Here is a 22,775-nt window from a genome sequence, read left to right as displayed (position 1 = left end):
CTCCATGTCGCTCTCTAGTACGCCCCTCCTTTGGAGAGTAGCTGATGATAAGTGGATCAAACTATTGACCAATTGTGCCAAGGCCAGTCATTTAACTGGTGGGAGTGTCCCAGAATGCTATGGCGCAGATGTGCGGCCGTTGTGAAGCCATGTACATACTGACCACTCGTGCCAGGCGATGCACTCTGCTGGGCACAACCCACGCAACCTTTTGAAATACTGCAAACCATTTTGTCTGCGACCAATCAAGTCTTACGGGCATAGAAGGCAGTCGGCCTCCAGCATGACCCCGCCTCTGCGCAGCCTCACTGCACGTAATGGTTGGCCAACGCTCATGGCGCATATGCTGGCGGCGTTAACTAAATACGACGCCCGGGAAATGCAAAGTCACTTTGTTGCTGCGCTAGCAGCTGCGGCGTAACGTCCGTGCTAGTGTCACTCGAATGACTTCTACAATAAACTCGGTTTGGTAGGGCTGGCGATGCAGCTGAAACGTGGACCAACCAGTAGCCATTCATCAGATCAAGGCTGCAGGCTTGCAGCGCGACATACAAAGCGACTGGTAAAGATGCATCGCCCTTGAACTACTAGGTAACGTTTTTCCGAACAGTGGTTGTGATTAGCTATAGAAGAGCATATGTCACATACGCAGGGCGTCAGAGCTATATACGATTGGGCCAATTCTGAATGCACTTAGCGCTCGCTGTGCATGAACAGATGCAATTTTGTCGATCAGAGTATCTAACATAGCGGTTGGCATTGGATACATATTAATTCTTTGAAATGAATGACAACACCTACAGCACACCAGATCTGCAATCATAGGTCAAAGAAACAACAGAAGGCAGCATAATCCTAATCGTCTCCTGGCCACAGCGTAGCTTTAGATATTGCCCCAAGGTGCGACAAATCTCATACCTGCTGGTGGCACTGGATTTGAAGTCAAAATTCACACAAAGCCCCTGTAAAATCCCAAGCTGAAGAGCCCTCTTCAAAAAGAACCATTGTCCACGGCTCCTCGCAACCCCATCGGCACGCGAGACGCGCTTGACAAGATCTGCGGCGACGTAAATGAGATCCACATCAAGGATGTGCCGCACGAAGCAGGCCATATTTCTGCCCTTATACGGCACCGCGATACGGCCAAGGGATGATTTGGATTGCGGAAGGAAACATGGCAGGTGCGTCGCGTCGTGTCGCGTCAATCTGATTTATGCTGTTGCAAAGTCCGGTTGTAGTCCATACATGAGGTGCCATAGGTGACGAGCTTGAGGGCAAAGTTCTAAGGTTGAAGTTTCATGTTTCCATCTCCGCTTAGGTAATTGAGATTAATAATGTTGTCGCCTCAATCCAAGCTACGGGAAGAAAGAGACAGTGGAACAGCACCTGCTCCTGCCACTGCCCATCGCCCACACAACCCCCTGGATGACGGGCCGACGTCGCTCCGAGTTGCCAGTCGATGAAGAGGCAGGTATAAATCCCTTTGCTAGAGTTGGAAGTGCTTGCCTTATTCCTCTTCCCGTCGCTTCAACTCGCTTAGCAATTTGGGATGTGGCGTGACTGAGCCGACTCCTAAAGGTGTTCTCCGACAGCATCACATTTCCACAGCTGTCGCCGCGATACAACTGGTAGACCACGGCTCGTATGCCAACCACGTCACCAAATTGAGTACCGACATGACCAAGTCCAGCAAAGGTCACGCACGCCGCCTGTACCGCCTCCAATAAGCTTAGCCTGGCAGCTTCAATCCCGACAACTTCCTCCAGCCGAGCACTGACCCTGAGTCGTGGAATTCGGCGAGGCAATGGGTGCCGTATCCAAGGTGTTGGAGGGCAAGTATCCAACTTGCCGACATATGGGCCGACGACGACGTCGAGTCACCCTCCTCCTTCTACGGGTTGATCCCGAAGCGCATCACCGCCCTTGGTGTCTAGTTCGCCACGGCCAAGGTGCTTGCCGCCGCCCATAACGAGACAAAGAAGCTCACGTCGCGCCGAGTCCGCAGGGCTTGCGAGGGATTGCCACACCCGGACGTCAAACGGCTCGGGGCCGTCGGGTCCCAGAAGCTTCTTGCGTGCGGCGTCGTCGTAGGCGTCCCGCAGTTCGTCAAACTGCTGCTTGATAAGGTCCGCCGTAGAATCAGCGAGCGCGGCCAAGGCGGCCGTGATGCGCTCAATTGGCGACCGTGCCGGTGACCCTATAGGGCTATAAGCAACAACAGCCCATCCACAAGGAAGGAAAACCTTAAGTCGTAAAGTCTTGCCAGTATAGATTTACAGTGTATAAAGCTATAACCGGTTTGTTCTAGTGTGAGAGGCTAGGAAACTGCCTTTAGGTCTATAAAGCCATGGCTGGCGATAGGGATGGAATGTATACCCAGCCAGGATCGTTTGGAGGAGGCCCTCTCAATACAGAAGGAGGCGCTTGAGATGTTTAAGTGCATGGAAAACCCAGACGATCTTGATATAGCCACGGCAAGGAGTGACGTCGCCAGCACACTTGCACTCCTTGGCAGGCGGGAAGAAGCAAAAGTGTTGTATCTGTTGGTGCTAGAGACGAGCCAGCAGCTCTTGTCACATGAACACCCAGACATGATTACGGCACTCAACGACATGGCCACGACGTTTCGATCCAAAGACTAGACCAAAGAAGCAGAAAAAATGTTCCGGCAGGTTTTGGAGATGAGAGTGCAAGTCTCTGGCGAGAAGCATCACGAAACTATCATGGCGAGGCACAACCTTGCTTGTGCATTGATGATGAACGTCGAGAAGTTGCGTGAGGCAGAGGAGATGCTCCTGGACAGCACTTGAGCAGCACCAAGATCTTGGGAAGGGAACGTTGTAAAGTGGCGAAGGCCTTCAGACAAGGACGCGAGTTGACGATGTAGGGGCCGAAGAGGAACGCAAAGACGGGAAAGGACAGGCTGAAGCGGCCAAGAACGGAGGCGCAGCGTTTCCTGCAGTCGTTGCGGACCCTGTTGACCTGAGAAACATTGTCGACGATGACGTTGAGGACGGTGCAGTGGACGTGGAGAAGAGTCCATCGTGCGAAGTCGGTCTCCTCGACAGTCGTCCAGAAGCTGCAACCAGAGCTGTGGTAGCAGATGGTGTTTGTCGACAGGGCTCGCGAGGGCGTTGAACCGTGCGAGAGTCTCGGCTAACGACAATCGGACGCACACTGGGGCGATAGTTTCAGGGACGAGGACGCGGGATGACGGCGTTTGGGATGTCCAAGGTGATGTTGTTATTGTTGTTTTTACTGGATTGTGCAACTCGGGACCGAGAGGGATCGGTTGTTGGGATCACAGGAAGAAGCAGGAACAAGAAGGGGGGCGCGTGGGTGGGTGGCTGATTGGCCCTTCCAGCTTCGATTGCTGGGCAAGACGAGTTGAAGTCAAACATAGAGAGTAGCAGATGAAAGGTGCAAAATCTGAGAGCTTGGCCACGGCGCCACTATTGAGCCACTTAGTCATAAGCTCCTTTTCAAACCCAAGTAAAGGTGCTTGTCGATATTTATACAAAGCTATATAGTTTATTATTAGTGGCATTTTCTGTACTTATCGAATTGCAGTGTTTTGATTAGTGCTGTGTGTGTACTTCTGCAGTTAACTATCGCACGAGACCTAATGCTTTATATTTCGCGTCAAATCAAACTTTTAGTTTCCGATTCAATTAATCTCGTTTTTCATCCAGGGAGGAACAAAGTAGTAGCATATGCCATGGACGATACACGCAATTCCGTCTGCAACCCTACAAAGGTCGGTCAGCTTCAAATTCATCATCATTGTGCAAAATTTCACACACCAGTGAATCCAGTGCCAGGTCGGGAACCTGCTTCCAACAAACACGCCCATGCACCTAGCAGGGTTGAAAGATGCTCCGCCGTATCCATACCTCGTGTATGCCGTGGCGAATGCCAGGGTTCCGAAACTGAGTCCGACGAGGAATGGCGCCAGTGTTGGACCGACGACCTGGGCTTGTCGCGGGTCGAGACCTAGGCCGAATGCGAGAAATAGAAGGATAGTAGCTGAAACGAGTTCAACGACAAATGCTTCCCTCGCTGGAACGACGTCGAGATATAGCCAGCAACCTCCGGCTTTGAAGTCTCTGCTTCCGTAGCTGGCTCGGACCAACAGGCCAGCTAGCACACTGCCTCCTATTTGGGCTGAGATGTAAAGTATCAGTCGAGGTAGTGAGCAAAGTCGAGCGCAGAAAGTCGCAAAGGTGATGAGTGGATTGAAGTGAGCTCCAGTAACTGCTCCAAAGGAGATAATAAACAACGAGAGAAAGATAAAGCTGATGATACCGCCTATGAGGGGAGGGACAAAGGCGGCATTGTTGAAACTATCTTGCTGAGCATTCGGTTTGGCAGGGACCTCTGCGGATGAAAGATTGGCCCATGTAGTAATGTATACTAATAATAATGAACCTGTCGCGGATCAGAGCCAGTTCGATTTGTCATGTGTTGGAAAAGAAGGGTCTTACCGATTCCCTCAATGAGAGCTGCCTTCCACAGATTAATATTGGTGATTGGCCGCAAATCCATCAATTGCCGGAATGGCATATGCGGAGTCGCATCCGGCTCTCGTTCCAGAAGCTTTTCATCTTCTGAAGTTCTCCCTTCGACGGTGAATGCTTGATTGGCCCCAACTCGACCAGCAAATGGATGGCTGGAACTGCGATATTGTGGGATTATACGCTCAGGGCTTGATGCCAATTCAACCGCCCGTCTGGATTCCACATCGCCATCGTAACTAGACATCTAATGATCGGGACTTAGTAATTTCAATTTATATCAGCGGATCATTTTATCTTCAATCAAAAGGCCCAGCTGAACAGTAAATTTGAACATCGTTAGATGGCGAAATGTCATATATACGAGTCCTCCGCAGCTGCTTGTCCTTAGTAATCATACTGAAGACAGAGATGCCGACGTTGCCGATGCTGCATTAGTTGGGAATGGCTTCGGCGGTAAGGCGTTGTGGTCTGAGTCGAGATAGAGAGATAGGCGATAGTCTAGAGCTTTGCAGAATGTGTCCGGAACAAGTTAGCTTTTTTCTTGGTATCCTATCGGGTGCTGACTGACGCCATTTTTCCCAAGGTTCAAAATACCCATATTTACCCCAAAAACACCGATATATAAGTATTAAATTGGCGAAATATTTCTCGACATTTCCAGGCAATAGATCTAATTGGCTCTACCCCACACTTGGCAAAAATGGCGTCAGTCAGCACCTGATGGGGTGACAGGAGATGGAGCTTAGCTTGCCCTGCCAAATTTATGTATGTGGCTGATCCTGTTGCCAAAGCAGCTTTATTAGGGCCTAACTAAGTGGGGTTATCCATGCGCAGCATCCTGGTAATGACTAAGATACAGACGCACAAGCGCCGACAAAGCGTCCTCGGAGCTTGAACCGTTGCCGTTGCTTAGTCTGGATTCACCAGCATTATCGGCCTCTGACCGCTTAATTTCCCCTGGTGGAGAATATCCCGGGCCTCCTGCAGCTTTGCCAGGCCATCAAAGCCTCACACCGGCAGTCTAAGGAGGCGTTTCGAGTCTCTACTACGCCTGCATTGCGCCTGCTCGCGGCTACGAACACGCATCACGTCTCGTCGCGAGCCTCGTCAGCATCGATACGTCCTCGACACGCAGAACCACCGGGAGGCTGCGCCGAGGGTTGTGATTGAACGGTAGTGACGAGAAGAGCCATATCCGGGATAGGCGGCGTTGCGATAGCGGCGGAGCCGGGGCTGAATCCAGCTGTGGCGCGGGCATTTGGGGAGGCTTAGCCCACCACCTACAGGGCCTCAGTCGTGGTCCCCGTCTATCTCATGTCAAAGGGATGACATTTGGTGGCTTGGTCGACACATGTGTCTCCATGAGACCGTCGGGTTATCTTGTCAAGGCACGACGGGCTGCTGGCTGAGGTCAGCACGCGTTGGGAAACCAGTCTGTCGTTTGTGGTGCTCGGTCGCCTGCCTCTCAGCTGCCGTGGCCGTCCTCTTGCGTTGCCTGCGCCGGAAGCTGGAGGACTGCTCCTTTATACCAGGGCCAGTACGTCTCCTCAACCCACCGCGCGAGGTACTGCAGAGCGCATGCAATCTGGTAAATGCCCATGACATGGTCGGTGGAACCGATGGTTTGGCCCGTCCAGAGTGTCTGCCATACAGAATCAGTACTAGTGCGAGTGCGGGTGCCCGAATGCAAACTGAAGCCCGCGATGCCGGTGTGGCAGTAGACAAAACAGGGTGCGGGGACACAAGGATGGAAGGGGGGGGGGGGGGGGGGGCTGATGAGCGACTCACCACGTCAGCGTCCTGCTTTGTGCTGGCGACAAAGTGCCAGGCGTGGCCAATGACGACAATGCCCGGGAGGAAGTCTGGCAGCGGCATCTTGGGCTCGTTGCGCCCGACGAGACGTTCCAGGAGCCGCCACTGGGCGGCCTGCCACACGGCCAGCTGGCCCTGGGCGTCGGCCTCGTCGCCGCTCTGGGGTTTCGTCTCGATGCTGACAGCGATTGGCATGTCCTGAAGGGCGTTGAACTCGGTGTGGTTGATGGAGAGGTTCGTCCACACATCCTGGTCGCGGATCGCGCGGATGGCTGCGGCCGAGAGCGGGTCCGGCTGGATGCACATGCAGTAGTCGACCTTGCGGCCGCGGGGCTCGGCGTAGACGGGCATGATGGATGCTGTTGTGCTGGAGGCGCAGGTGCGTTAGATGACATGATGGAGAAGTAGAATAACAAGAAGGAGAGGCAGGTTGCTTCAAACGCGTGCGGGGCCGGAAAGGGGAACCCTCGAGGGGATGGACACGACAGAAGAGAGGTGAGAAGGCATGGGATAGGGCTTGTGAGGCGACATACCACGGAACGTGGGCGACGACATCGCCAGGCCGTAAGCGCCAGATGGGCTTGGTGGCCATGGAGAGGACAGGGCTGTGTACAGCCTGGTTCCACGACGGCTCGTCCAACGCCTTGTTGTAGCACATGCTCGCGTCCTCGAAAATGCGCAGCACGTCGTCGACGGTCGGGGTAGGGCCGAGCTTGGTTCGTGGCCCGGCGTCTCTGCCAGTCGTCGTCGGAATCGGCGGGGTCGGCGGGGCCGGCTCGAAGACGAAGTCGTGGATGATTTCCTGTTGGAATCTCGGCTGGCTCTCCATTGCGTTCTCAACGGCCGCCTTGAGACGCGCGGATGTCAGTGAGCTGCCTAGCTTTCTCCAACAGGGCCAAAACTCACCTTGGCCTCGAAGCCAACGACGCCGATGCCCTTGCCGTAGCCACTCATGTCCCTCCATATCTTCTTCAGAGCACCGGGGATGTTCTGTGTCACGTCGTACTGCCGACATTGGATGCTCGTCGTCGTAGTGTTCCGCGCCTGCTTCTTAGGGGACACGGAACCGCTGCGGCGGGACGACGGGGGCGGCGGCGCGCCGAAGGGGCCCAGGACGGGTGCGGTCTTTATGCGCTTGGGCGTCTGGTCGTTGTCCTGCGCCGACGAGGTCGCGTTGCTCAACGAAGAAGCAGCCCGGCTCAGCGAGTGCTTGGCCGACGGGGTGCTCATGCCGGCGGTCCGGGGCGGGGTGAGGAGGCGGCGTCGTTTGACGGGGCGGCGGGTCTGGGTTCCGGGGTGGGTGGATACGTGAGAGCGACCGTCTCGTTCGGATTTGCAGCTGGTGTCGTCTCGAGGGGGGTTGTCCAATGTGGGCGAGGCGGAGGATGAAGACGGCGGGGGTAAGTTGGCCAGCCAGTGCCGTACCTTCAGTTGCAGATGAGAGACGTCGGCCATGTGTTTGCTGGCCATGCAACTCTCTGATGGCGTTTTGGAAATGCGAGTCGAAAGGGAGGGATGCGCATGTCGCGGCGCGTCTGACCAAGTTTGGCTGGCTGGTCTGCGTGACGAGACGCGACGAGACGAGATGCTCGAGATGCGCGGGGAAAATCAATCCGCTGGTTGCTACGGAGCAACGCCCCACATATGGTCCGTAGCAGGCCAGCGACCAACCGCGTCGGTGCACGGTGGTTTGATTTTCCGTCCACGGCCTTAGTAAGCATTTCGGCCCGGGGATTCTGTTGTTAAACGCACAGCGCCGTCATTTCGGAGCACCGGCCTGGAAGCTTAAGAAGAGTAGAGCATCTTCGGATCCGATCCGGACGGGTGGGTCCGTCGCCCTGCGCCGCCACTTAGCCATCTCGATGAGGTACGTCAAGTTAAATTAAATCAATAAATCACATTCAATTACATTATTATATATACATGTATTCTTGGCCAATTAATTAATTAAAAATGGCCCCTTCGTTGATTGATGGATTGAATAGGTCGGGGCTGCAGTGCTGCAGCCTCGGTGCTCTCCCTGACTATGCCTTTCGCGCTGGCCACTATGTGCCGCGCTGGCTACTGCAATGCCCCGCCTCCGCCTGGTTCCGGCTCATTATCTATGTCACACGCGGATATCTTGCTAAGCGGGTGACAAAAAAAAGAGGTCCACTCTGAAGACAATCGCTGATTAAAAGCGTGCATGCCTCAGGTGATATACGACCTCACTTTTGTAGTACAATGGCGAATTGATCAGGTTTAGGTCACAGTTACGGCAGCCAGCACATCTGCATCCTTCATTCCTTGCAGCATAAAACTACATACAAGCCGTCGCCTCCTGGAGAGCTGCACCCATCTTTGAGCAGGTGTTCCAAGGAACTAGCAAACCCGCTCTATTGACCTTGAAACCTTTGGCATGTAGAGCCTACATGGCTACCGCATCTTGGACAACTCCGTAGTGTCGTTGAAATTTCACACCTAACTAGGCATTTGTGTACAGCAAGGACACAGTTTCACCATCTGGAAGCAAGTCCAAGGGAGATAGAAGTGCTAGTCAGAATCTGGTCCCAATGCATAGACATGCCTGATCTCAAGAAATTCAGTTCTAGAGCACAGGCTACATCACGACGTTTGTATGGCAAATTGGGTACCAATTCCTACTGAATAGTACTTAGAGAACTAAGACATAAAGCAGTAAGGTTTATATGAAATATAGAACTCTTTCTTATAAGGGGAGGTCGGGTGAGAATGCCGCTTGTCTCTGATATGGCGAGAATATCGTTGGTGGGCCCTCTATAGTGATAGAGTGAGGAGTAAAGATAGCTGTTAGAGCTCGTAAAGGGCGCTGTGGCGGCGGCCGACATGGGGCCGAGAGGGGATAGGGGTGGGAAGTGGTAGTGTTAGTGTAATTGGTGGTGTGTATGTAGCCAGCGCTAACAGCGATCACCCAGCACGGTTTATCCAGCACGGCTTCACCCAGCATGGCTCACTCAGTATGGCTCACCTCAGCATGGCTTCATCCAGCATATGCAACAAATACGTAGAAGAATGCTTTGCTTCAAGGTCTGAATTAGAAACCCCACTCACCCAACATAGCTTCCCTAACATGACTTCGCCCAGCATACTCACCTAGCACAGCTCACCCAAATGAAGCTGCACGTACAGAGGAACCTTAGGCAGCGTCTCCTTGAGACGGATCCCGGAGCGTGTGACAAATACACCTTTGCAAGGCGACTACCACCGACCATACCTGTACCGCATTTTGCCGAGGACGAAAGGCGCGCGAAGTGATTCCTGCCAGACGATTGTACACACCTTGGCAGTATCCGAACGAACCTACGGCGCCGAAAACGTTGTCAAAGAATCGACCTCTAACCAGTGTAAATATCGACATGGCCCTAATTTTGCAGACACGAAACCCAGGCACATCCTTGACATTGCGACGGCGGTGCGCTGTGGCAATGTTGCCAACCCTTCTTTTCGCTCAGTAGTCATGACCGAGACAGAGACCCTAGTGGTCCCGTGAAAAGCGCATTCAGGTTGATGGCCGGACTTTTTGTAAACATGGACATTTTCGGGTAACCTGAAATCGAGGGGAAGCTCAATATGTGAGCGACCACACCAATTAACCTAGTATATCAGCGTTCGCAGACTCGAGCCGGCAGAGTCATCGTGGAGGTGTTTCGGGCTACCAGATGGAAGAACAACCCACCCGTCCAACATGATACGCTCTTATCAGTCAGAAGTGGGAACTTCTCAAGATGAAGATTCATGGCGGGTTTGTCTGCTTTTTTTCTTTCCTTCTCTCTTTCTTTTCCTTTGAAGTGAGCAGCTGCAGTGGCGAGAGTATCGGCTATGATACTGCCGCTCGCAAGCGAGAAAAGATTTGCGGTACTGGTTGACGGTGAGACATAGGAAAGAGTGGGAGGTTCCAAAGAGTGTGGATTCAATCTCTCAGATACACCATTCAAGCATCATCTGGCTGCGTCAAACGATAAACAAAAAATAGTGGGCCATCATAGGTCTCAAATCAATGGCATGCGCAGCACACCGTGCCCAGCCATCTGTTCCGCTGAGAATCTCTTTCGTCCTTCACTACTGATACTCACCCATAGCGATGAAAGGTAGGCATTTGAATGCCCATAATTTGCCCCTCACTCTAAATCAGTTGATTCATCCTTGGCCAACGTTGCCTTCTCCGTCTCGTTTCATTGACGAGCCACGGCATGAGGTGAGCATGTATGTAGCAGAACAATACAAACCCCGAAAGCACGGTTGATCAACCTGCCACTGGCGCGTTCCAGTAATCACGCGTACTATGCCAGCCTGCTTTTAGAAAGTGGTAGCAGCTAGCTGCTGCGCTGTGACGCTGTGACGCTATGACAGGCTGATGTGCCATGCAGTCGAAATAAAGTTGACGGCAAAACCCTATGTGGATGCTTAGCTCCACAGGACATCGACGGGTCGTTGACACAATATGGTTAATGGGAGATTCAGTACAACCAAGATGCTTGGTTGATGGGGATGAAAAGCGAGACGACCACTCATCCCTGGGACGCCAGTCACAACAAGGATCGCCCTCCCTAGCCAGTCCTTTAACGTTGAACTGCAACATCCTAAACTATAACATTTTGAGCCGCAAGATTTAAACTGCAACATCCTGAACTGCGATATTTGAACTGCAAACCGCAACGTCCTGAACTGCAACATTTGGACTACAAGACGCAACACATTGAACTGTGACATTTGAACTACAAACTACAACACCCTGAACCACGATATCATGAGCCGCGACATTTGAATTGCAAACTATAACATCCTAAACCGCAGTATCTAAACTGCAATACACTGAATCGCAACATCACAAACTACAACATTATGTAAGGTGCTCCAACTTGCATCTAGTATAAAGGATATAACAGGGGTCTGCTTGCAACTCAACGTGTATGTCGACGCAGTAAGCCTTTAAAGCGGGCTGGTTTTCGCGATCAGTGCGACAACGCTATTAATGCCGTAAAGGTTAGAAAGTATTACGGATTAGTTTCAAATACATGCTACGCTGTACTAATGGCGAGAAACCTTAACAAAAGCGAATAACGATCGATAGTCATGCGATGAAGACGAGGCCAATGTTGTGACCAAGGAGTTGATTGTGTAAGATGAGAGCTTTGGGCTTATAACCCCCTTCACTAGGGTGTGTCCGCCCGCACTTGAGCTTGATTCTGTTCCATGCCGGCAACTACCGCCCGAGTCACGAACAAGTCACTCCGCCATACTCGCTAAGAGACGTCCATGGATCTCGCACGCAGCGGAGCCAGAAGACGCGCCTATATGCAGAGTCCAGACTTTCCCGTTCCTACACCAAGTAACGACACCCCCGGCAAGCATATATAGACTACAGCTGTTGAATCTCCACTTGTCGTCCCGCGAGAAGACGAAATTACAGCGCCGGGTTCAAGCAAGGGTTAGGGTTAGGGGGTTTCGTGCAAACACAGGCAGCCCGAGAAGTCAAGGGAAGTCAGAAGGTATGTGGAATTGGAGGAAGACGGAGATGATAATAGTTAGATTCGTATCAGCAAACAGAGGCTTAATTAATTGGTCGCCTAACTTAACCTAAGATCACACGGTCTAACTTTGGACAAATGCATGATTAAAGTCGGGTTTCTCTATCTGTTATCAATCATCTATGGTTATTTTTTCTGGCTTTTGGGGTCAGCTTCAAAGCCCACCTGTGGTTGGGGGCAAAGAAGAGTCGGCGCGGCGGCCTAGGCGTACATACGACGAAGGAGACGCCCCAAGGGGTTGTAAGCACGATTTTGGGCATGGTAAGAGCCGCTGCCCCGGTGTAGGGAAATGCAGCGAAGTCTTTGACTTGAGCGGTTGTTGTGTTTGGTGGTCCTGGTCCTGGGACTGATGGCGCTGCTGTTCTCTCTCCGCGTTGGTCAATAAACGGATCTGGCCTGGGGTTCCTTCGAGCAGGGGCTGAGGCAACCATTTCCGTTTCCTCGCTGGAGTTTGTGGAGAGAACGGGGAAGTGGCTGGGTGGTGGGGGATTGGAATGTTCCGACGGAGCGACGATTGGGGCTGTATCATTAACGGCGTGGAGTTGGGGAAGAATTGGTGTTCCACGTGGAGCTGGCTGCCGTAGCCGTCTGCGGGATGGGGATCGGAGCCGCAGGTGGGGCCGGGGCGTTCAGCGTGGGCGGGGCCGATGTGTACGCCGTTGGTGTCCGAGGAGGAGACATGAGAGGATGTCAAGTGGCAGACTTCGCCATATTGTGAGGGCACTATTTATATTTAGAAGGACATTTTGACCAAAAAAGAGGGCATGAATATGCGGAAGAAGAAAAAAATATGTTGTTCGTTAGATCTGGAGATTCAATTTAGTTTTCCTTCCATCGCTTTGCACCATTTATTAATCGGTTCCTGGAGTCGAAAATATGCATGTCTGTCACTTGGTTTTGCAAAAATAGAAAGGGAAAATCGGTCACTTGAAGCGAATTCAATTTTTGCGCATGAGAGGGCGACGAGTGCTCGATCAAAAACATGCATCAAGCGTGGCAATACCCGGCGCAAAAGAGCCTATGACACGAGCAGCCACATTTTTGTTTGCTCAAAAGACGGCAGTTGAACAATTCGAATGCCAATAATGTATGCGTGTCCCGCATCTAGTCTGTGTTTGCGCCGTGGTTGTAGATTGCAGCTAGTGTGCGGTGTGGTGAGGTGTGGTGATTAAGATCTGACCGGCTGGCTCAGTCGATCAGTCAGCGGATGTATTACATACACAACCCAGGCATCGATCGTCCTTGATGTGGCAGACAGCAGCAGCATCGTAACAACGACGCCGTTCTCAAGCTTGATGGAGAGGTGCTGATTCTGCTGATTCTACCGAAGTGATTTTAATTAGTGTGGTGTAGGCTCGCTTGCCATGTGGCGGGTGTGGTTGGTGTGGCATCACACAGCGAATAACACCACACACACACACACACACACATCGCTGTCATGCGGTGCAGTTGTGCTGCCGTTGGAACTGTCAGCAGCTGTCACGCTCGTCTTGCAGCTACTGCTGCCCTTGCTGAGGAATGGCCTGGCTCAGGTCGTTGAGCGACCCCCACATCATCGGTTCAGACAATTTGACCTCAGCCAGCATCAACATCCCAACTCGACAACCACGTTTTAAGCAGGAGTTTGGTGACGGTGGTTTGACGGCAATTTTTTACTCTTATTTTAAAACTCCACTTTCATGCTATCTGTCTCAATAAGCCTATCTTTAGCCATTGCCAACCACGGGCTTCTCTGGCCCCTCGATGGTTCCCTTGCAGATAAAGGTACATCAATAACGTTTGTAAACGCCCATTATCCATGCGTACTATTTCGGTACCACTTCTGCATGTTTTTTAAGGTGTTTCTTGCTATCATTGTGATCATCGCCGCCGTCATCGCCGTAGTCATTAGCCGTTATTGTCGTTATCATTGATGCCTCGTTACATCATGCCTCAATTATGCCGATGAAAGTTTTCCACTGCTTTATGGAGAAGCAGAACGTACACCACACACATTCGGTACGACGCCGAAACATGCTCGCTCTTGTAACCATCTTGTTGGTCGTCCACACTGTCGTCGTCGGCACCATCGGGCGTGGGCTGCTTTTCTTCAAGCATCGTGCTGACGGCTCCCGCCATGGATGCAAACGACGCAAACAACTGTCGTTGCCCCTCGCTAAGTGTGGCTCGCAGCGGGGGACTCAGGTGCTGCGAGATGAGGCGGATCGCATCGCGATACTTGGCCAGATCCTCTTCGGTTCGCTTTTGGTCTTCCCGATACAGCCTGTTGGCGTTGACGGCGGCGCACAGGTGGGTCCAATGCAGCTCATGGAGGCGGGAAATGAGAGCGACGACAGCGCCTTGCCGGGTGTGGCGAGAGTCATTTTGCAACATGGTCCTTACTGCGTCGCGCTGGAAGTTTCCCGGGCGGTCGAGCTCCTCCAACTTGTTGCGTCGGCTGCGGTATTCAACCAACCACCGAGCGCGCAAGGCGAGGCAGCCGGGGTCTCTGAACATGGGCATCCAGGCCTCGTGGAGAAGTTCGGGTGGTATCGAGGCTGCCGAGGAGGTGCACAGCTCGTGACGGAGGCAGATACGGTCCAATACAACTGCGCCGTCGACCGGCAAGCGCGCGGCAACCTTTCCGGCGCACCACAAGACATGGAGGCCGCAGTCCCATGTGTTATCTTGTTGGGGGCACTGCCGTGTGGTTAGTTTGCGTAATTGCGCCGCTGACTCCTCGGGGCCGCCCCTAAATCGGTCGGTGCACTTACGTTTGGGCTCCAATGCGCAGTGAGAGGCTTCTCTGCTGGCAATTCAAGGGTAGCACCCAACAGCCTGGAAACGTTACGGGATGTCGAACCCTGTGCAGGCGCGGGCGTGGGCGCGGGAGCGGAAGAACACCGCAGGCTGTCGTACCGCGTGAGACTTGCATCACTTTGATTGAAGACATACAAGACCCAGTGGTTGCCGCCTTCATTGACCGGTATCATGACGATTTCTTTGCCTTGGATGACTTTGCGCAGTTTGAGGCTGCGGCGGTCGGTCAGCTTTGACTCGACGGTGAAGGAGTCCAACGGCGCAGTCGCAGGTCCCGCAAGGCGGCCCATCAGCGTGTTTATTACCACGTCGTTCAGCCATTGCTTCGGTGCCAGCCTAGGACAGGCAGCGATGAGACTCTCAAGGCTTGGTCTGGATGCATGGCTTTTCCCTTGGTTGATCGGCTCCGACAAGCCCAGCGGGCCAACATCAACCTCATTCCTGCCGGCAGGAACACCGGCGCTGGTTGCGCCCTCGAATATAGGTCCAGGCACGGCGAGAGCTTCGTGCTGCCCGTCGACTGTCTTTGCGCTTGGTTTATCGACGCCAAATCGTCGTTGCTTGGCTGCCCTGCCCAGATCCGCGGCCGGTGCCGAGCGACGCTTACGGGTCAAGTGTTCGTCGTCCGTGTCGTATGGTTCGGCAGTCATGATATCGAACTGGAAAGAATCGTCATTGAAATGGTATGGCAACGGCTGCAATGGTCTGCGGGCCGGAGGTGGCGTTTCGTGAGGTTTCTTGGTTTCGGACGGCGGGTGTGAGTAGGAGCCGGGCGACGCACTTCTACCGGTGATCCGTGGCGTGTGATGTCGCGAGCCACGCTCGGTATTCGGAGGGGAGGTGGAAAACAAGTCCAGGTGACTTTCGCCGCCTTCAAAGACGGTGGACAGCCCATGCGACGGGTAGTTGCGCTCCTGCTCAGGATCATCCTCGTCTGACTCCCAGTCGGTTTCCATACCGTCAGCGGAGACGTCGGCATCATCCGCGGAGCGGACTGAAACAGGACCAGGCAGTGGACTGTATTGTTTCGCGGCTTCGGGGGACTCTCCGTCTGAGGAATCGGCATCTTCCCACGCTTCTTGGTCGCTCGGTGGGTGGTTGTCGGCGATGGGAGGGCTTGGGAGGCTTATCTTGTCACGCCTGCTCGTGGTGCCCTTTTTTCCGCTCCGAGTTTGCCATGCGTTTGGGTCGACTGCAGATGCCAGTGTTAGAGAGAGAGAGAGAGAGAGAGAGAGAGGCTCTTGGGTGGGCGTGTTTGACTTACGGGAATTGATGCATTTTTTCAGCCTATTTTTGGGCGTGATGATCTTCGTAGCTGACTTACCGACCGTCTCTTGCTTGGGCACGTTTTCGTACGCAGCGAAGAGGGTCGTTATTTTGTAGTCGGGGTGGGATGCATGAAGGCGGGCGAGGGCATCGAGTGCGGGGCGGCAACTGGGGAAGACGTCGGTGCCGAAGAGGAAGCAGAATATTCCCGGAGAGGCATCATACTTGCGCGCGACGGCCTTGAGGCGCGAGTCGCGGCCACCACTGCCCTTGGTGCCCTTGCCATTGGTGGTGCCGTTAGCTGCCTTGGAAGTGAGGTGGTGGAGGTGCTGGCCGTCCGTGGCGAGGCTAAGGATCTGGCGGTCGACATTGCGCAGGGCCCATGATTGGAACGAAGATGGGGGGGACGAGGGGGAGCGAGGAGCCGCGGCGGCGGGTGTCGATGGTGCCGATGTGATTGCCGACGCCGAAGCCGATGCGGAGGCGTGAAAGTCCATCTCAAGCTGGTGCCACAGCCGGGCGATTGCAGAGTCCTTTGTCCTCTGCCCAAGGGAGTTGAGGGTATCGAGCGTCTGCCGGAGTCGTGCCTCGTGCTCGGGGACGGGAGCCGGGCTTGGGCTGCGGAGGGACTGCGACATTGATGACATGGCGACAGCCGCGAGCGCAAAATCGGGCACAAGCTCGTCGTCGGATCGGTGGGATTTGATCGATCAATCGATCAATCGATCAATCGGTCGGGGTATTTTCCACAGCACGGGCGCAGGCGCGGGCGCAAAGAGATGGTCGATGCAACAGCTTGGCGGCGACGCGATGATGGACGACGTGGCGGGGGAGAAAAAGACATCATCTTGTCGGGTGCGGGAAAAGAAATAGTGAGAGGTACAGAAGGGGGGAACAGGAGGAAAGGGCAAGAAAGAGGAAGACGAAGACGTCGCTAGGGGCAATGGCTGAGGAAATGGAAAAGGAGATGGAAGCTGTGAGTTCGAATTGAGCTGGGCCGCGATGGAGGAAGTTACGCGCCGACCTCGGCTGCAGCGACGGCGACGACGACAGCAGCAGTGACGCAGTGTTGACGCGCTAAACGTGCGAGATCATGTGACCCACCCTTCCAATACTTCCTATGAGGAACTGGACACTTTGAATGAAAAGTATCCACACTTTTGGACACTTTTGTCAAGGGAGAAAAAAGTGTCCAAAATCCCACGTGCTTGCATCCGTCTCAGTGCCATCCCATTGATTACCTATAACTTAGATCGACTAGAGCCTAGATGTTAGCGCGTCTAACGAGACTAACTGGACATTGCTGAGTGCTCGCCTCCCCCCTGAGCCCTCCATCAATTTGTTAGCCGGCTTCTGCCCGACTTCCAACGATCTCCAGCGCCACGCCTTCACCGCAGGCCGGTCCAGGCCTTTACCTTCGATAATATCCACCACCCATCCCCCAATTGTAGGCAAATATTTAAAGGCGTGTCCGCTGCCAGCCGTCGCCACCATCAGGCCCTCCGCTCCCGGGACTCGATCGATGATGTAGTGGTTATCAAATGAGTCTGTGTACCAGCACAGCCTCGTCAACCAGATGTCAACGCTGGACAACTCGGGGATGAACTCGTCGGTGAACCTGCGTATCACCTTGAGTGCCTGTGCAGGAATCTTACGAGTCTGCTCGTCTTCGGTCCATCGAGTCAAGGGCACGCTACGCTCCCGCCCGTCTTCCTGTATACGAGGGTTGGTGTACTTCGTCCCGCGGTACCCGATCTTTAGGAGCCCATTCTCGTCCACGGGGAATCCATACAGGCCGCCCTCGGCACCATCACCAATCTTGTACGACCAGGCTGGGAAGTTGGACGGTGAGAAACGAGGGCGCAGATGCTCTGGGATTTTGAACAGAGCGACAGAACCGGCCGTGGTTTCGGCAAAACCGTCGAGAGTAGGCACCAAGCTCGGCGTCCACCCGCCGCAGGCCATTATTGTGAGCTTGGCCTCATGTGTCTTTCCGTCGGCGGTACAGACGCCCACGACCCTGCCATCGTCTGCCCGGGTCGTAGATACGACCTTCCCGGCACTGGGTTCCAGAACGAAGCGGATCCCCAGATTCTTGGCCTTTTGCAGGGCAAATCTGCATGCCTTGTCGGCGAGGGTGATGCCTCCAGTCGTATCCAGCACTCCCAGAACCCTTTTGGAAAACGGCTGCATCATCGCCTTCATGCCCATCTTTTCAGCCAAGCGCAAGTGTTCCTTGTCCATGCTAACGAGTTGTGTGTTATGGTACCCTGCCTTCTCCATGTTCTCGATTGTAGCCCTCTCAAAGTCGGGCAGAGTTTCGGCATCGGTGCACGAGAGATCGCCGTTGTTGATCCAGAGGTCGTCTCGAAGACTCATACCGGGGGGGACAGCCGAGCCACCGCGGTGCAGCTCTTCGTTCCACGCGTTCCAGGCCTCGATGGCCTCAAAACTGAGGTTCTGGTAGATTGTCTCGGAACCGTAGGCGGACCGGATGATTTTGTTGATGTCTGGGCTGGGATGTCAGCGCAAACGACGGGCTGAACACGGGAAGCGCAGGGGCTTACCTGCCGAAGCCGCGTCGCAGCCATTGAGATACGAGTACACGGTCTCTTCGTAAGGTTGCTTGTCAAAGACGCAGACATTCGTGTAGCCCCGTTCTCCGAGATGGATGGCAGTGCTTAGACCAAAGATTCCCGCTCCTACTACGACGATACTGTCCGTCTTGGCAGGAGGAACTATATTGTTTGTCATTGTAGTTGTCGTAATAGGCATTCGGACACTTGTCAAATTGCAAGTCGTGTTGGCATAATATCGTGGCATTGGGATATATATCAGTTCGTTTGATTTCTAGACGGTAGGTCACAGCAGTTTCGATAACAAGGGGTTCCGAAATCGGTGACTAAAACCTCTAGAATACCAACACTATTATTACTCTTATCTCGATCTCGAGCAAGGTTCATTCTTGGAAACAAAAGCGCGTGACAAGGAAAGAAGTGCCATAGCATCAATCGCGTCCCTGTCTCCCAGGTTCAACAGCACAAAAAGTTTGACTTATCCAATCGGATAGCCATTATCTACCCTCGGGATGTTCATCTCGGAAGACACATCGGGTCGAACCGATGCACTACCCAGGATCTATGACTTCCTATTGGACTATCAACATAAAGGTGGGGTCAACCCGCTTTGCAGCGATGCGAAGTTGACTCGCGTCCTCGAATCAGACTGCCGTCTCGGGTCGAACCGATGCATCATCTTCCCTTCGCATACCTACATCCGGAGTCATCTCTTCTCTTGTCATGCTACTTTCCTCCTGACTGCTATGACAGATTGCCCAACTTGCCCCCTCTCGAGCCACCTTTTTCGGCGTTCGCGTTATCTTGATTAAGAAAAATAACAAATGCCGTCTTCTCGCAACCCTGTGACCCCGCTATATTTCTCAGATAACGTTCATACGTCCAAGTATCTCTCAATGCGTATCTTTAGGCGCCAAGAACCATAGCGGTTACCCATCTTTGCCTGTATGATACTGGGCTATGAAATCACCTCCCCGGTCATGAAGGCTCATCCTCGTCTCCAAGATATCTTTGTCGCTTGGTAGCAGCCTTCCTAGGCCGAGGACCCGAGAGTTATTTAAAGTATTGGATCTCCCCTTGGACATCAGTCTTTATCTTACAAACCGATTTTACTCATAGCCCTTTCCGACTTCAATCCAAGGTTTGCTAGACTATCGAAATGTCTACCATAGACGAACACGATGATCCATCGTGGCCTCCTGGTACCGTCCGCCTCGAAGGTAGGCAAACCCTCTTTTCCAACATAAAGCCTTGAATACCTTTGGCTTCAGAATGCTCACGGTGAAAACAGAAGAGGGCCGGTCAGACGAAATCATTCTGCAGCCCCAGCCATCGTCGGACCCAAACGATCCACTCGTAGGTTTATAGGTTTTTACTCGCATCTCGAAGCGCGAAACACTGACAACCACTCACCAGAACTGGCCAAACAAGCTCAAGTACTGGAACTTTGGTCTCGCAGCGTTCTACTCTTTGATGGTGTTTGCACTGTATGATCCCATATCACTTGTGGAATGCTTCAACACTGACGCCAGTCAAACTTAAGCATCGATGCCGCCACTCCGACATGGGCTCCCATGAACGAGCAGCTGGGCTTCAGCTATGACACCCTCAACAACAGTTATGCCGCGGGATGCGGTGCCCTTGCCATCGGGGCCTGCGTCTTGATCCCCTTTGCTCTCAAGTACGGGCGACGTCCCGTGTACATCTTCAGCACTGCCGTCCAGTTCGGCGTGTGCATCTGGTCCGCACACCAGCAGACGGTGGCCGATTTGATGATGGTCAACATCGTCAGCTGCTTCGTCGGTGCTCTTTCCGAGGTCGTGGTGCAGATGACCGTCGCCGACGTCTTCTTCGTCTACCAGCGAGGGACCATGAACAGCTTGTTCTTCTGGTCGACGCGTGTTGGTGCGTCCTTGACGCCCCTGGCAGCCGGCTACATTACTAGCTCACAGGGATGGCGATGGGTCTGGTGGTGGATCGCCATCTTCTTCGGCCTTCTTCTGGTCGTCATGGCCTTCGGCTACGAAGAGACCAAGTTCGTCATGCCGCCAATCAACGGTGTCAGTCAAACGCAAGAGGTCGCTTCAGATTCTGTTGACGACTCCAAGGATTCTAGATTAGCTCACAATAAGAGCCCAATCAATACCAGCCCCAACTTGACGACTCCTTGCATCGACCCTACTATACCGAGAAAGACATACAGGCAACGGCTCGCCCTCATGACTTCGTCACCAGGCTCGCTTCACTCCTTTTTCCGCCACTGCTACCAACCGTTCCGCATTCTTTTCTCGATTCCGGGAGTTGCCTACATGTCCCTCGTCTACGGCGGCATGATGGTCACCAATAACGTCCTGGTCACGACTCTCTCCAGATACATGGTCAAGACACCTTACAACTTTTCCCCCGATCAAATCGGTTTGATGAGCCTGGCCCCCTTCACGGGCTCGACTCTGGGGACTCTCATATGCGGTCCCCTGAGCGATTGGTGGATCCTGTTCCTCTCCAAGCGTAACAAGGGCATTTACGAGCCCGAGATGCGTCTCTGGATCCTGGCGGCCTTTGCGCCGTTCGTTCCTATTGGCATGATTATGTTTGGCGTGGGTCTCAGCAAAGGCTGGCCGTGGCCTCTTCTCATCGTATTTTACGGAATGTGTAGCTTTGGGTCAGCGCCGGCCGGCACCATCTCTCTGACATACATGACGGATGCATACACAGAGGCAAGTTCAGTCGTCAGCCTAGTTAAAAGACTTTCTCAGCTAACATATGGCTCAGATCATTGGCGACTCCATGGTCGGCGTAACCTTCGTTCGGAACATATGCAGTCTCATGTTCATCTTTGCCCTCCCTGCATGGATTGCTGCCGCTGGGCTGCAGAGCGTGTATATCACGATTGGTGTTCTCCTGACTGCCATTCTCTTCGGAAGTGGTATTTTCATCGTGTTTGGCAAGAAATTTCGTCATCGGCTCCGCAAGACATATCGATACTTCGCTGCAAGACAGTTTGAGCCGCGAGCTGTCTGACAAGAGTCGGGCAACCGTATTGCAAGCGACCCAGGCCCGCATGCGGTGCAACTTGTAGCCTGCCCTGGTACTTTTTTACCTATTTAGTAATTCGAGATACGGCCACTGAAAACATGAATGTTCTAGAACGAAATTGCTAGTTCAATGCGTCAACGTGTCTCGAGACTTTCATAGCCGCGGGAGAAAATTTCGCGTTTCAATAGTCAATGTCAGTTGTGACCATCACTTCAATAATAATTCTGCGTTTTGTTGCGTACCTCTCCCTTCATCCAGAAGTCTTAATGTTGCAAAGAAATTGTCAGACAGTAGAACCTATGGGTCAACAATGTACCTTGTATTAACAAGCTTGCGGAAGTAATGGTAGTAGCAGTGATCAAATCTACTTATGTAAGAAATTGTAGTTTTTACTCAACATTGCATGCGTTTCGTATGAACTTATCAAACAGCCGTGCATTGCAGGGTTCTGACCGCCCGGGTCTGACAGACATCAGGTCAAATGGCTCGTATCCGGGATGAACGGGACCAAGCGCCGTCGCTTTTAGAATAGAACACTCGGATATTGCCACTGTACGAGATGTCAAGCTTCAGTATCGCCGCCCAGTTGCAAAAAGAGGCGACTGAAGAAGCCCAGGCTCCCGAAGAAATAATCGTCTGTTCGTGTGAACGAATCAGCGTAATAGTCGCTGTCAGTGCCCCGGAATATCCTTTCTTCCGTCATTGAGCCAACCGTCACTTCTGAGTTCTCAATCGCAACTCGTCGCCCGGGCCACGTGGACACACGCATAATATTATGGATTGGCGACACCGACAACGTCAATCTCAAGCTTTCAGCTGTTTGCCTGCAGTAGTTCTTTACGCTAATATCGTGTTGTCAGTCTTGGTTCAATTGCCATGCTTCCCAACACCCGCAATCGACGCCTGGCCCGCCAAAATCTGCCGCGGATCCGCCTTCGGGCCCTTGCTGCCTGTGTCAGCTGTAAGGACAGAAAGCTCAAGGTATCTCATCTCATTGAATCTTCTCGGACTCTCAAAGCTAATTTACCCACGAATCGTATTCATAGTGTGACGATCAGGTGCCATCATGCGCCAACTGCAACCGCCTTGACGTAGGTGCGTTGCCATGTTATCATCGGCAACGAAACAGTGCCATATGCTTATTGTACTCTGTCTGCAGCCTGTCTCATCGAGGATCCGGCTACGAAGCGTCGACTCCCTAGGAACTATTTAGACACCTTGGA

General features: G+C 53.1%; 4 protein-coding genes across 4 annotated transcripts; 1 reads left to right on the top strand and 3 right to left on the bottom strand.

The window, feature by feature from the left end:
* Window positions 1-1,877: 1,877 nt before the first annotated feature.
* Window positions 1,878-7,784, bottom strand: EsH8_XI_000107 (uncharacterized protein; the record flags this gene model as incomplete). Its single annotated transcript, XM_083274015.1, has 8 exons — window positions 1,878-2,197; window positions 2,802-3,091; window positions 3,894-3,970; window positions 5,699-5,750; window positions 6,047-6,159; window positions 6,306-6,696; window positions 6,863-7,176; window positions 7,236-7,784. 8 exons carry the CDS (start codon window positions 7,782-7,784, stop codon window positions 1,878-1,880), a joined length of 2,106 nt encoding a protein of 701 aa, XP_083120351.1.
* Window positions 7,785-13,807: 6,023 nt separating this feature from the next.
* Window positions 13,808-16,587, bottom strand: EsH8_XI_000106 (uncharacterized protein; the record flags this gene model as incomplete). Its single annotated transcript, XM_083274014.1, has 3 exons — window positions 13,808-14,554; window positions 14,629-15,866; window positions 15,939-16,587. The coding sequence occupies 3 exons, from the start codon at window positions 16,585-16,587 to the stop codon at window positions 13,808-13,810; spliced, it is 2,634 nt and encodes an 877-aa protein (XP_083120350.1).
* A 610-nt stretch (window positions 16,588-17,197) lies between these two features.
* Window positions 17,198-18,694, bottom strand: EsH8_XI_000105 (uncharacterized protein; the record flags this gene model as incomplete). The annotated part of the gene is made up of 2 exons (XM_083274013.1): window positions 17,198-18,450; window positions 18,508-18,694. 2 exons carry the CDS (start codon window positions 18,692-18,694, stop codon window positions 17,198-17,200), a joined length of 1,440 nt encoding a protein of 479 aa, XP_083120349.1.
* Window positions 18,695-19,675: 981 nt separating this feature from the next.
* On the top strand, window positions 19,676-21,537 carry EsH8_XI_000104 (uncharacterized protein; the record flags this gene model as incomplete). Its single annotated transcript, XM_083274012.1, has 5 exons — window positions 19,676-19,736; window positions 19,808-19,872; window positions 19,933-20,003; window positions 20,060-21,233; window positions 21,289-21,537. The coding sequence occupies 5 exons, from the start codon at window positions 19,676-19,678 to the stop codon at window positions 21,535-21,537; spliced, it is 1,620 nt and encodes a 539-aa protein (XP_083120348.1).
* Window positions 21,538-22,775: the final 1,238 nt, after the last annotated feature.

The sequence above is a fragment of the Colletotrichum jinshuiense genome, chromosome 11 (assembly GCF_051148585.1).
Source record: "Colletotrichum jinshuiense chromosome 11, complete sequence".
NCBI lineage: Eukaryota > Fungi > Ascomycota > Sordariomycetes > Glomerellales > Glomerellaceae > Colletotrichum > Colletotrichum jinshuiense.
This window is presented reverse-complemented; position numbering and strand designations above follow the sequence as displayed.